The sequence below is a fragment of the Euprymna scolopes genome, chromosome 6, assembly GCF_053919585.1.
Source record: "Euprymna scolopes isolate OS-2025 chromosome 6, ASM5391958v1, whole genome shotgun sequence".
In the NCBI taxonomy this organism is placed as follows: Eukaryota; Metazoa; Mollusca; class Cephalopoda; order Sepiida; family Sepiolidae; genus Euprymna; species Euprymna scolopes.
This window is the reverse complement of record NC_136487.1, coordinates 105,496,285-105,508,026: the sequence shown is the minus strand read 5'-3', so window position 1 is coordinate 105,508,026 and position 11,742 is coordinate 105,496,285. Positions and strand designations below refer to the sequence as shown.

Genomic DNA, 11,742 nt, shown 5'->3' with positions numbered 1-11,742 from the left:
TTTATTTTTTCGACTAGTCTAAGTTTTACGTAACAATTTAATAAAGAAAACATTAAAAAAAAAAAATGAAATAACATAGAAATATTTGTTTTTTATTTTTCCATTTATTTTTTTTTAATTCAACTAGTCTGTACTTTCGCATGACGATTTAATAAACAAAAAATACAATAAAAATTAAATTTCATGTTAAATCTCTGCATAATTACCGAAAGAAAACAATGAAATAAAAAAAAGTAAAAACTTCTCTTATAGTCTTCTCAATTATTAAATCATTTCTCTCTGATAGGTTCATAAGAGTAGTAGTTGATGCGCAAAAATCAGAAGCTCACAGTATTAATGCTGGAGTCCCTCAGGGGTCCATCCTTGGCCCAACTCTTTTCCTGATCTACATTAATGATCTTACAAATCACATCATAGACATTTTTGCTGATAACACTACCATCTATGGTAGCACATCTAATACAGTAAACGACAAAGTTCTCTCCAATTTTCTCTCTTCTGATCTTGATCACGTTGTACAATGGGGAAAGGAGTGGCTGGTTACTTTTAATGCATCTAAAAGCAAGCTTCTATCTTTACATCATCAACGTTCTGATCCACATCTGGTATCAATTAAAATGAATGGCTCTCGTCTTGGGGAGGCCTCAAGTTTTGACAATCTTCTGGGCTTGACCTTTACTCCTGATCTTAAATGGAACTTGTACATCAAATCTGTTGCTAAGGCTGCTGAAAAAATGGTGGGATCCTTCTATCGATCCAGTAGATATCTCACTGCTGATGCAATTCTCTATCTATATAAGAGCCAGATACGTTCAAGGATGGAGTACTGTTGCCACAGGAGCTGCTAGAAAGGGCTTGTCCTGCCTTGATAGAGTTCAAAATAGACTTCATGGCCTCGTGGGAGATGTCCTTTTCTCTTCACTGTAATCTCTATCTCACAGAAGAGATGTTGCAAGTTTGTTTCTGATGTATCGTTATTTTCATGAAAAGTGTTCGACTGAGCTTCAATCTATGGTCCCCCTCGCCAAACTTTCACAAGAAACACTCATCTAGCTGAAAACACTATCAATAATTCCCCCCCCCACTCTTTATTTGTGCCTAAACCTAAACGTAGATTCCATGAACAAAGCTTCTTTCTTAGAATTGCATGCCTGTGGAATCGTCTTCCGTTTTCTTGCTTTCCAGTTGACTACAATATGGTTGTCTCCAAGTCCAACGTAAACAAATTTACCGAATTTCCATTACTGACGATTACTACATTCTCCAATTAATTGCTGTACACTCTTACCCCTTATTGCCGGAGTGGTCTCTGGGCCTTGATAAGTGGTTATGCCTATGTAGAAAAAATTAAAAAAAAAAAAAAATCCTTTTGTTTTCGTTTTTTTTTTTTTTTTTTTTTTTTCAAATAGAATTTTATCAGCAGTGGAGTTTTTTGTTTTTTTTTTTTTTAACAATTTTTTTTTTAAATACTGTAAATCTGCATAAAATAAAAAATAGAATCAGTTTTTTTTTTTTTAATTCTTATGCCCAAAACAATAAGCAATTGTTGCCGCGTCAGCATTGACCTGTAGGGACGCCCTAGGCGACTAACAGCTAGATAATCCCTTTTAATGTTTTTCTGAAACTTTTATCACAATATTATAATGTTAGGTAACCGAAACTGTCTCTGAAAATTGAAGAAAACTATTTGTTTATTTTTACGCTAGTTTAATTTTTAATAGTAAATCCCCCACCTCTAAAAAAACAACAACAAACAAGCAGTGTTCATCAAGTTGCTTTATTCTGCAAAATTCTTGGGCAGAAATATTGCGTTCAAATCTATACGTACATAGCAAGCAATCTATACGTACATAGCTAGCAATCTATGTACGTACAGATTGCTAGCTATGTACGTATAAATTGCTAGCTATGTCCGTATAGATTGCTTGCTATGTACGTATAGATTTGAACGCAATATTTCTGCCCGAGAATTTTGTAGAATGAAGCAACTTGATGAACACTGCTTGTTTTTTGTTTTTTGTTTTTTTTTTGGGGGGGGGGGTGGAGGTGGGGGATCTACTATTAAAAATTAAACTAGCGTAAAAATAAACAAATAGTTTTCTTCAAATTTAAGGGACAGTTTCGATTATCTAACATTATAATATTGTGATTAAAGTTTTAGAAAAATGATAAAAGGGATTATCTATTAGTCGCCTACAGGTGAATGCCGACGCGAAAGCGATTGCTTATTGTTTTGGGCATAAGAATTACAAAAAAAAAAAAAAAAAAAAAAAAAAAAACTGATTCTATTTTTATTTCATGCAGATTTCCAGTATTTAAAAACAAAATTGTTACAAAAAAATAAAAATAAAAATAAAAAACTCGACTGTTGATTAAGTTCTATTTCGAAAAAAAAAAAAAATTTTTTACTTTTTTTACTTTATTGTTTTATTTTGGTAATTATGCAGAGATTTAACATGAAATTTAATTTTTACCGTATTTTTTTGTTGATTAAATATTTATGCGAAACTAGTGAAGTTGAATTTTCCAAAGTAAAAGAAAAATAAAAAACAAATATTTCTATGTTATTTCATTTCATTTTTTCTGTATGTTTTCTTTATTAAATTGTTACGTAAAACTTAGACTAGTCGAAAAAATAAACACCAACCAAAAGAAAAGGTAAATATGTCGTTTAATACCATAATAGCTCCAACCAAAAACAATTGCTTTTTAAGGAGGTTTTGGGGTCGCTGACAACGAATCTGATATTCAAGCCCGTCGCAAAATTACTGTTTGCATGGTATTAACACCTAAAGCCTGGGACAACGCGCGAGCGCATAAACGAATTTACATTAGGTCAACCTCCACACTTTTCTTTAAAGTGATGACAAGTACTTTTCCTGATATTAATGCTTTTATTATCCAGTGTATTTGCGTGTTGTTTTTACTGGTCGCCATGTGTTGTTTCCGCACGCGCAAAAACAACACATGGCGACCAGTGAAAACAACACGCACGCATTAATATTAGGAAAAGTACTTGCGGACGAGCGACGACCAATGTAAATTTGTGTATGCTACCGCGCGCTCGTGCGTAGTCCAAGCGTTCAAGGGTTAATACCATGCAAACGGTAAATTTACAACGACAACAACAGAGCGACCCCAAAACCCCTAAGAAAACAACAACAAAAAAAAATAAAAACAAAAGTAAACACTACTGTGTCTTTTTTTTTCAAAATATTCATAACAAGTATTGATTAGTTAAAAATTAATACACGCTTATTATTATTGACGCGATAATCTCGTTTCACTTAAATGTGCGTTCCGTTCCATTTTCATTTTTTACATTCGTTCACAGTCGCTATCTTGTGGACATCTCAAGTCAATCTTGACAAATATAAATAAATATTTCATAAAGTGATATATTTTTATAAGTATTATAATGTAATACTAAAAACGAACACAAAACAGTGAAAAAAAAAAACAAACAAACAAAAAACAACTGAAATAATAGCGTTTTATTTGCTCACACCGAGTCAGTAGTCACCTAATCTTCCATTACGCTTTTGTTGCTTTTTCTATATGTTTTACATATGACTAAAACCCGTTTTAGAATACTTCGATAACTGATAGTCACCCGAGGCGCCCGTACTTGGAAATGTCGATGGGACCGTCCGGGCATTTTTGTAGGTCAGAGTGTTTTCCTTTTTACTTTTGACTCGTATTTTATTATTATTTTTTAAAATATTTCCCTAATTCTGAAAATAAAAAATAAATAAATAAAGCATTTTTTTACAAAAATGTTTAACGCAAAAACAAAACAAACAGCATGCGAATGGTCGAAAACTCGATTCTTTTTTTGTTTTTGAATCCCCAAAACTAGTGTAAATTACTAAATATAATTCTAATTTTATTTTATGCAGATCTGTTATTGTATTTTACAAATTCTTAGGAAAAGATCACTTACAAATTCTTAGGAAAAGATCACATTATTGTATTTTTTAACAAAGATAATATATATATATATATTGTTTTTAAATAGCACACGATAATTTCCACTGTCAAAAACCGGAAGTGGCTTTAAAGAAGTTGCTTCATAATCATCAGGAGCAGCAGCAATTAGACGGACATAAAGTAGACGTACATTTTTAGTAAGACCGAGGGAATCACTAACGACACAAAACAGGATGTAGAAAAAAGTATTCATTATTAAAACAATAAAATTTACAAGTTTTGCAAAACTTATTGTGTTTGCGGCTTTAGAGAAAGTCCAACTATAAAGTTCTTTTACGTCCAAAGAATTAGATGGCTCTTGTAATGTTTGTATAGGCACAAAATTATAGGAGAGGAATTTTCCTGCCTGTTGCTTCATGGATGAGCTGTGGTTAAATGAGGAAGAGACTATTGTTCTAAAAGCGAACCCGATAAACGGGGGTCCCTGATTGGTTAATTAGACAGACCCTATTTTTAGATTGTTAGTGTATTAAAGGGAGCTAAGTGGGAATGATAAACACCTTTTTTTTATACCCCTGCTTAGGTGAAAAACCGATGAAGAAAAATAAAAAGGTAGCACTCTTTAGAAAAATACAGAACACAAGGCAACGTAATGTCTGGAAGTTTATGTTGCCGAAGAAAGAATATAGGTGTAATGAGAATAGAAAGTTCCAGCTAAAATTTCTTTTTTTAAAATAACCCGAAGGGGTTTAAATGTACAAATTTTTTCATAATTTTTTGGGCCAATGTACACGGCGGCCACCACGTGTAGTCGTGACATAGTCGTCATTTTCAGTATTCACTTCAGGTGTTTGCTGTGTGAATGTAGGTGAGATATGTCTGTCTTGTGTTTCTGAGTCAAGAAAAGCTTTTTTCACTTTGTCAACATATACTGTTTCTTTTTTGCCCCTAATATCCAGGGTAAAAAGTTTAGAAGTGCTTGATAACACGCGATAAGGACCAATATAAGAGGGGCTTTCACACAGTCTTTTCTAAGAAACACGTGTGTCCATGAAGAAATGTCTTTAAGGACCGAAGATTTTATGGTCTGTTCCCTAGGTTTCATGGGTGGGAGCTTACTAAAGTAAGCTTGCAGTCTGTTTATAAACAGAGCTGGATCTCCTAGTTCTATCGGGATCAGCATCTGACCTGGCAGTGATAGAGGTATTCCATAGACAAATTCGGCTGGAGAGTATCCCAGGTCCTCTTTGATAGCTGCACGACAGCCAAGAAGGACAACAGGTATTTGCTCCATCGCTGTTGGTCAGGGTAAACGCGTAACACAGCTTTCAATTGTTGGTGGAAGCGTTCTATCATCCCGTTCGAAGCTGGGTGATAGCTTGTTGTTCGAATACGTTTGATCCCTAAAATCCTGGAAAGTTCTTGGAACAGGTGCGATTCAAACTGCTCCATGGTCTGTGGTAATTGTTGTGGGGATATCCAGCCCGATATAAGGGCTCATGCTACAGATTCAGCCGAAATGTCCTTAGGTGAATAGCTTCAGGCTACCGTGTGAAACAGTCTATGCCCTGGCTTACTGGTTATGGTCCAACCAGATCGATGTGAACATGGCTAAACCGAGCATCTGGGGTGCTGAATGTTCCCAGGGGTACATGGATATGGTTGTGCACCATTGACTTCTAACAGGAACGTGTCCAGGCAGTGATATCACACCTCATATTAGGCCAGAAAAATCTAGCTGTAATCAGCTTCACTGTGGCTTTGCATCCGGAGTGTAGCAGATCGTGTAGCGTGTCAAAGACAGCTCTATGATGAGTCATGGGAATAAACGGTCTAGGTGAATCTGTTGAAGTGTCACATATGATCTGCATGTCCGAAGTAGGCACAGGCAGATACACGAATTTGCAAGTTGCGAATTCAGGTGATGACAGATCCAACATGTCCAGACTTTGCTGGTCTAAGGCCATTTGTTGTAAATCGATATCTGATGGTGAGGACAGAAAATTAATAGGGAGACGGGATAAAGCGTCTGCCGCAGTGTTCTGTCCCTCAAAGATATGTCGGATATCGCTAGTAAATTGCGAAACAAAATCCAAGTGACGAGTTTCGCCAGGTGAATATTTGTCTGGCTTAGCACGCAGTGCGAATGTAAGTGGACGGTGACCAGTGTAGACCACAAATTGTTGGCCTCGAGTGAATGCTGAAAGTCTTTCACTGTGAGTTACATAGCCAGGAGTTTGTGGACAAACGTGCTTTAACGTTGTTCTGCCGGTTTCAGCTGCCTCGAAAAATATGCGAGGGTTTGTAGTTGTTATTGGTGCTGTTGTTGCAACACTGCACCTACAGCTGTGCCCGATGCATCCACAACCAGTGAAAACTCGGCATCAGACACAGGATGTGCAAGTAATGTGTGTGTTGATAGTTTCTTTTTCACTTCTTTAAAGGCTTTCAGCTGAATATCATTCAGTGAAATCTGCTTATTTTCCTTCTTCCTGTTACAAGAGATCCGCACAGTGTGAGATGAAGCAGCTGTAGTAATTTAGCAGGCCGAGGAAGTGCCTTAGTTGGCGAAGTGAAGTGGGTGGTTTAATGTCTTGTAGAGCCTTAACCTTTTCATGTAAAGGGGATATACCCTCTGGGCTGATATGGCCCAGGAAAATTAACTCTGAAGCACCAAAAACACATTTACCAGGGTTAATTCTAACCTGGTACTGTTGAAACCATTCGAACAGTAGACAGAGGTGAGTGACATGTTCCTCAGGTGAGGCATTTGCCACTAGAATGTCACCTATGTAGTTGTAGACGAAGTCTAAATCATGCACTACCTCGTCCATGAAGCGTTGAAAGGTACTAGCCGTGTTTCGCAAACCAAAAAGCATAGTTAAAAATTCAAACGCTCCAAACGAAGTTGTTACAGCAGTTTTCGGATGTCGGCTGGATTCACTGGAATCTGATGGTATGCCTTAACCAAATCTAGTTTGGAGAAGTTCTTACAACCGTGCAGTGGAGAAGCGAAGTCCTGTATGTGTGGGATTGAGTAACGATCGGGTATCGTAGTGGCATTTAATACCTTTGCTGCTTTAAGTTTGTCAGATGGAAGGCGTCGAAGTCGTGAGAATACAGGAGCACCTGTGATCTCAATATGGTGAGCTGTTGAGTGAGGTGGTTCACTCACAACAAAATTCAAGTTAGTTAACTCCGGGTAGGAGTTTAATAATGTATGATATGGATCATCGGCAGAAGTGATGAAAAATACAGGGCTGATAGATGTGAAGCTCGATTTTGAACCCATGACGGAAAGTTCCGTATTAGCATTTATCAGCTGTTGTCTGCGTATGTCAACTAATAGGTTGAAGTGATGCAGAAAGTTTATACCTATAATGGGATAGGGCAAATCAGCTATCGTAAAAACCCACATAAAGTCTCTACGTAATTCCAAGTCAAGGGAATTAAAAATTTGACCGTACATAGGAATAGATAAGTGATTTACCACTTGCAGTGTGATGGGTGAAACTGGCGGATTCTCGGTGAGGAGTTTCAGTGGCCAAATGCTGCAAGCTGCTCCTGTATCAACTAAGCAACGCACTTGGGATAAGGAGTCAGCTTTTATTTTATAGGAGGGAAATGTTGTGCATTTCTCTCCTAATAATTACTTAAATAAACACAAGACCAAACGACATTGCTTTTAACAAAACAATAATAAAGGGTTTATTTAAAAAAAGCAAGATTGTATCTCAAACTGGAGAGAAAGAAAGAAAGTGTAAATGCCTGTTTGAAGGTGTCGTCTACCATCAGACTGCAGTCGTCAACAAGTAGCAGTGGGAGGGGTGAGTGAGAGAGGTCTGTATAGGTCGATTGCTGGCATCTCTCTGACGATCGCAGCTGAGATCCCAAAGGGCTAAAAATAGTCCTTAAGGGGACAGCTCAAATCAATGTGCCCTGCCAACCGATTGATCAGTGTGGCCGAATCACTTTGGCACTGGCCATTGATCCGCTTATAGTAAATAGTTTGTTAACTGCTACAAGGCTTTGGGAAAAAAACGTTTTGATCAATTGAAATTTATTTTTATTTTTGAATAACAAATAATTATTAAAACAAAAACAGTTGTAAGAAATTTCTTTTCCACATGCACAATTTCCTCCCTGCAGATAGCAAATGAAATTCCACAAACAAAGCCATACCTTTTAAACTCAAATTTTATTCACAATATATCAGAAATGAAAGTTATTTGGTCACAGTAAGTCCTTTGCAAAAACAGTGGCTGAATTTGCTATCCATACTCATGGAGCCTTTAGTTTGATTCCTCTGTGGGAATGTTGGTTCAGGTTTCCTTTTAGAAGGATCCATGTTGTACATGGTGAACACGATGTGAATGCTGGTGCCAATACGGCATATTTTGGGACCTCGTGGTTTTTTGAAGAAATAGGAATAAATTCCTATAATCAAATATATCATGCCGAACACAGAATATCCTCATTGGGTGGAATAAGTTCAGCAATTTTGTTGTCTCTGTATTTTGAGAAATGTCCTTCATTCATCCACTGTTTGGTGTCCAAGAAGGTAAATCCTGGCACTCTAGATAGAGCGCCACTGTTATGAGTCTGCTGGTTCCCTTGTTCATTCTCAGACTGAAAATATAATATATGAATACAAATTGGTGACAAGACAAGATTTGGCACATTCAAATTAAACCAATGACAGACTGGCTTACAAAGCATGTAGGCGGCCAAAACAATAGGCAGTTGTATGTGAAAAATTTCTCACACACTGCTAAGGAGGAAAGGAAAAAGTAATGGATAATCATTACTTTTTTCCTAATACAAGTTAATTAATAAACGGTCGGATAAACGACAAATAACAAATTAATCCAATAAACATAAGTCTTCACTTAGACAATTTTATAATTTCAATACATTTAGTTCAGTTAAATTTGATAACTTAATATGGTTATTTGTTGACAATTCAAATTGAGATTCAAAATTATAACTTTAATTCAGTAAATTTCTTAATATTCTTAACACTGCGAAGGAGGAGAGAAAAAATTAATGGATGATCATTACTTTTTCCCAATACAAGTTAATTACAATTTTAATTCAATAAATTTTTTAATATTAATATATGTGTGCTATTGTCTGTTGTCAATCTTCAGTATAAACTTCAACTTTTCATGCATCCAGACATTAGCTAATTTTCCACTATATGGACCGACCTGAGGAGCCTCATCCTTACAATTAGAACAAAACCACTCCCCTAAGATATCTTGATGATTAACTCTTACACAGCTAAAATGGTACCAATTGTCGCAAGAATCGCAGCACACCATTGGTGATGTTCCATCATTAGGAACAGAACAGGTTGGACAGAAAAAGGGACCTCCTTCTTTTATAAATTCAGTTGATGCAATATCATCATTACCCTTAATTTCCAATGGCACAAGGTTTTTTAAGGAATGGACCTGTTCGCACCCATCCTTAAGAACAACTGCAGAACAAACATTATTGTCATTTCCTGTAATTAATTTGATTATTTTACCAAGATTCTAGAATTGTTTGGTTTTGTTGGGAGTCTTAATAAGTACTATCTCTCCAACAGATAACTTGGGGGCACAATTGCTCCCAATTTTGGCATCAACTTCTCTTAATGACAAGAGGTAATGATTATGTCAGATACGATTGAATTTTTCAACAAATTTATTCCACATTTCGAGGGAATGTATTAAGGCAGTCCTATTTGGAGGGTCAGGGCATAATTCAGCATCATAATTATTAATAAGCAAATGAGGTTGATATCCTGTCTGAAGAAAATGATTCCGAGTTAAAATACTAAAGTCTTTGTCGGCAGAAACAATATAAGTGAGGGGTCTGTCATTTATTGCCTTTTGCACATGAGAAAGTGCAGTCAGAAATTCAAAATAATCCAACTTTCTGCTGCCCAACAGTTTCCTCAAACATTGTTTGACAGTTTTAATCAGGCTACCCCTGCCAGGCAGAGTAAAGGGGAATTGTTCAATGGACGATGTGTATGGATTTAAATTGTTCCTTCAACTCGTCTGATTCGAGCACGTTCGATAACAATATTCCGGACGCAAAGGATTTCGCGTTATTGGAATATATATGCGTAGGGATACCAAATAAATTGGTAAACCTCACAAAGGCCAGCATAAAAGAGCGGGTGCTTATATCCGGCAATAATTCCAAGTGAATTGCACGCAAACTCATGCATGTAAAGAGTAATATGTACATTTTAACTTCTACCCTTCCAACTTTAATAGAAAATTGAACGGTGAAATCCACACTGACTTGTTTGAATGGGTGGACAAAGTTCACCCTATGAGCAGGTAATATCAACCCTGCAGGTGCCTTACAAGGCAGAGCATTTATTTTTTTACATACAGTGCAAGTACGCATGAAGGCTTTTAAGGCTTGTCTCCAGACAGCCTTAACTTACTGAGGGTTGAATTAACCCTCATGTGGCAACAGTTAGGATGAGCTTCCTTAATCGCCAGTTTTGATAAATAATGGTATTTTCCCAACAAAAGGGGAAACTTGACCTGAAGGGGTACAATATCAGAATTCTGTATCCTACCTCTGGTTCTAATTAACCGATCTTTATCAAGGAATAACCCTAAGGCAATTACCCTAGGGGAAGACACTTTCCCAGATGGTTGTTTCAAGTAACCTCATTCCTGGGGGAAAGCCTCTATTTGCATATTAGCAAATAGCAATAATTTGGCTCTATTAAAATTGTCAACATTATTGTGACGTAACAAATCATAAAATTTCAACACTTTTTCTAAGACGCTGATTGCCTTAGATAAGCTGGAATACCTTGTAATATCCAACGGGAAGGTATTTTCAGAAGGATGCGTCTCCTGAGAGTACAAACATGATACAAATTTTTTTATTAGTTTCGTTTAGACAACGCAAGGGTGAGATTAGCCAAACAATGCCATCTCTATTGAGCCATTCTGGGCCATACATCCAGAAATTGAATAACTGGGAAAATTTAGAAGTATAAAAATAACTGTTGGATTGAGGAAGTCAAAAGATCTGCCGGATTTTCTGACAAAGAAACATATTTTAATTTCGGTAGAATGCCAAATTTAATATTAATATCTTCTGAAAATTTTTTGATCTCTGCGATCCTGTTTTCAATGAATATATTTTTCTTGGATCCTTTACCGTCGAAGATCCATGAGAGGGCAACTTGGGAATCAGACATCAGAAAAAATTTATCAATGTTAAGGGCGCCAGAGCACCCAAAACTTGAGGGACTACCTTAAGGGCTAAAAACATAGCCAATAGTTCCAATGTGGGAAGTGACTTCCCCTTAATTGGGGCCTCTCTGGCCTTTGCGAACAAGAGAGAACAATTCACTCCCTGTTTCGCATACAGGGTGAATCCGTACACGTTTTTCGACACATCACAGAAACAGATAAATTCGACAGACTGATTTTCCGACAATACATGCCTGGGAAATTCAAACTTCCCCAAGTCGTTTAAATCCTTGGCATGGGTTTGCCACAGCTTATTGTGTTCTTCGGGTATCTGCTCATCCCACGACAACTTGCTTTTCCAGATCGAACTGACAATGATCTTCCCCTGTATCGTGATGGGGAGTAGCATAGACAAAGGGTCATACACTCCTGATATTTGCGAAAGAATCCCCCGTTTGGTATTAACCTCGGGGTTCACTAAAGTGAGAGAAAGTTTGAATGTGTCCCAAACAGGATTATATAAGTAACCCAATACCTTCTCAAAGGCTGGAAAGGGAGAAAAAATAGTTTCATCCTCCAAAATTTTTCTTGTATC

The 11,742-nt window shown here is 36.8% G+C and overlaps 1 protein-coding gene across 1 annotated transcript; it reads right to left on the bottom strand.

Annotated features, from left to right (window-relative positions):
- Positions 1-6,841: 6,841 nt before the first annotated feature.
- Positions 6,842-7,399, bottom strand: LOC145278228 (uncharacterized). The gene has a single exon (XM_080130518.1). It carries the CDS (start codon positions 7,397-7,399, stop codon positions 6,842-6,844), a length of 558 nt encoding a protein of 185 aa, XP_079986644.1.
- Between the last annotated feature and the right edge of the window lie 4,343 nt (positions 7,400-11,742).

Bases quoted from the DNA above. Each gene is read 5' to 3' on its own strand.
- LOC145278228 (XM_080130518.1), bottom strand. From the start codon at position 7,399: ATGTACGGTCAAATTTTTAATTCCCTTGACTTGGAATTACGTAGAGAC.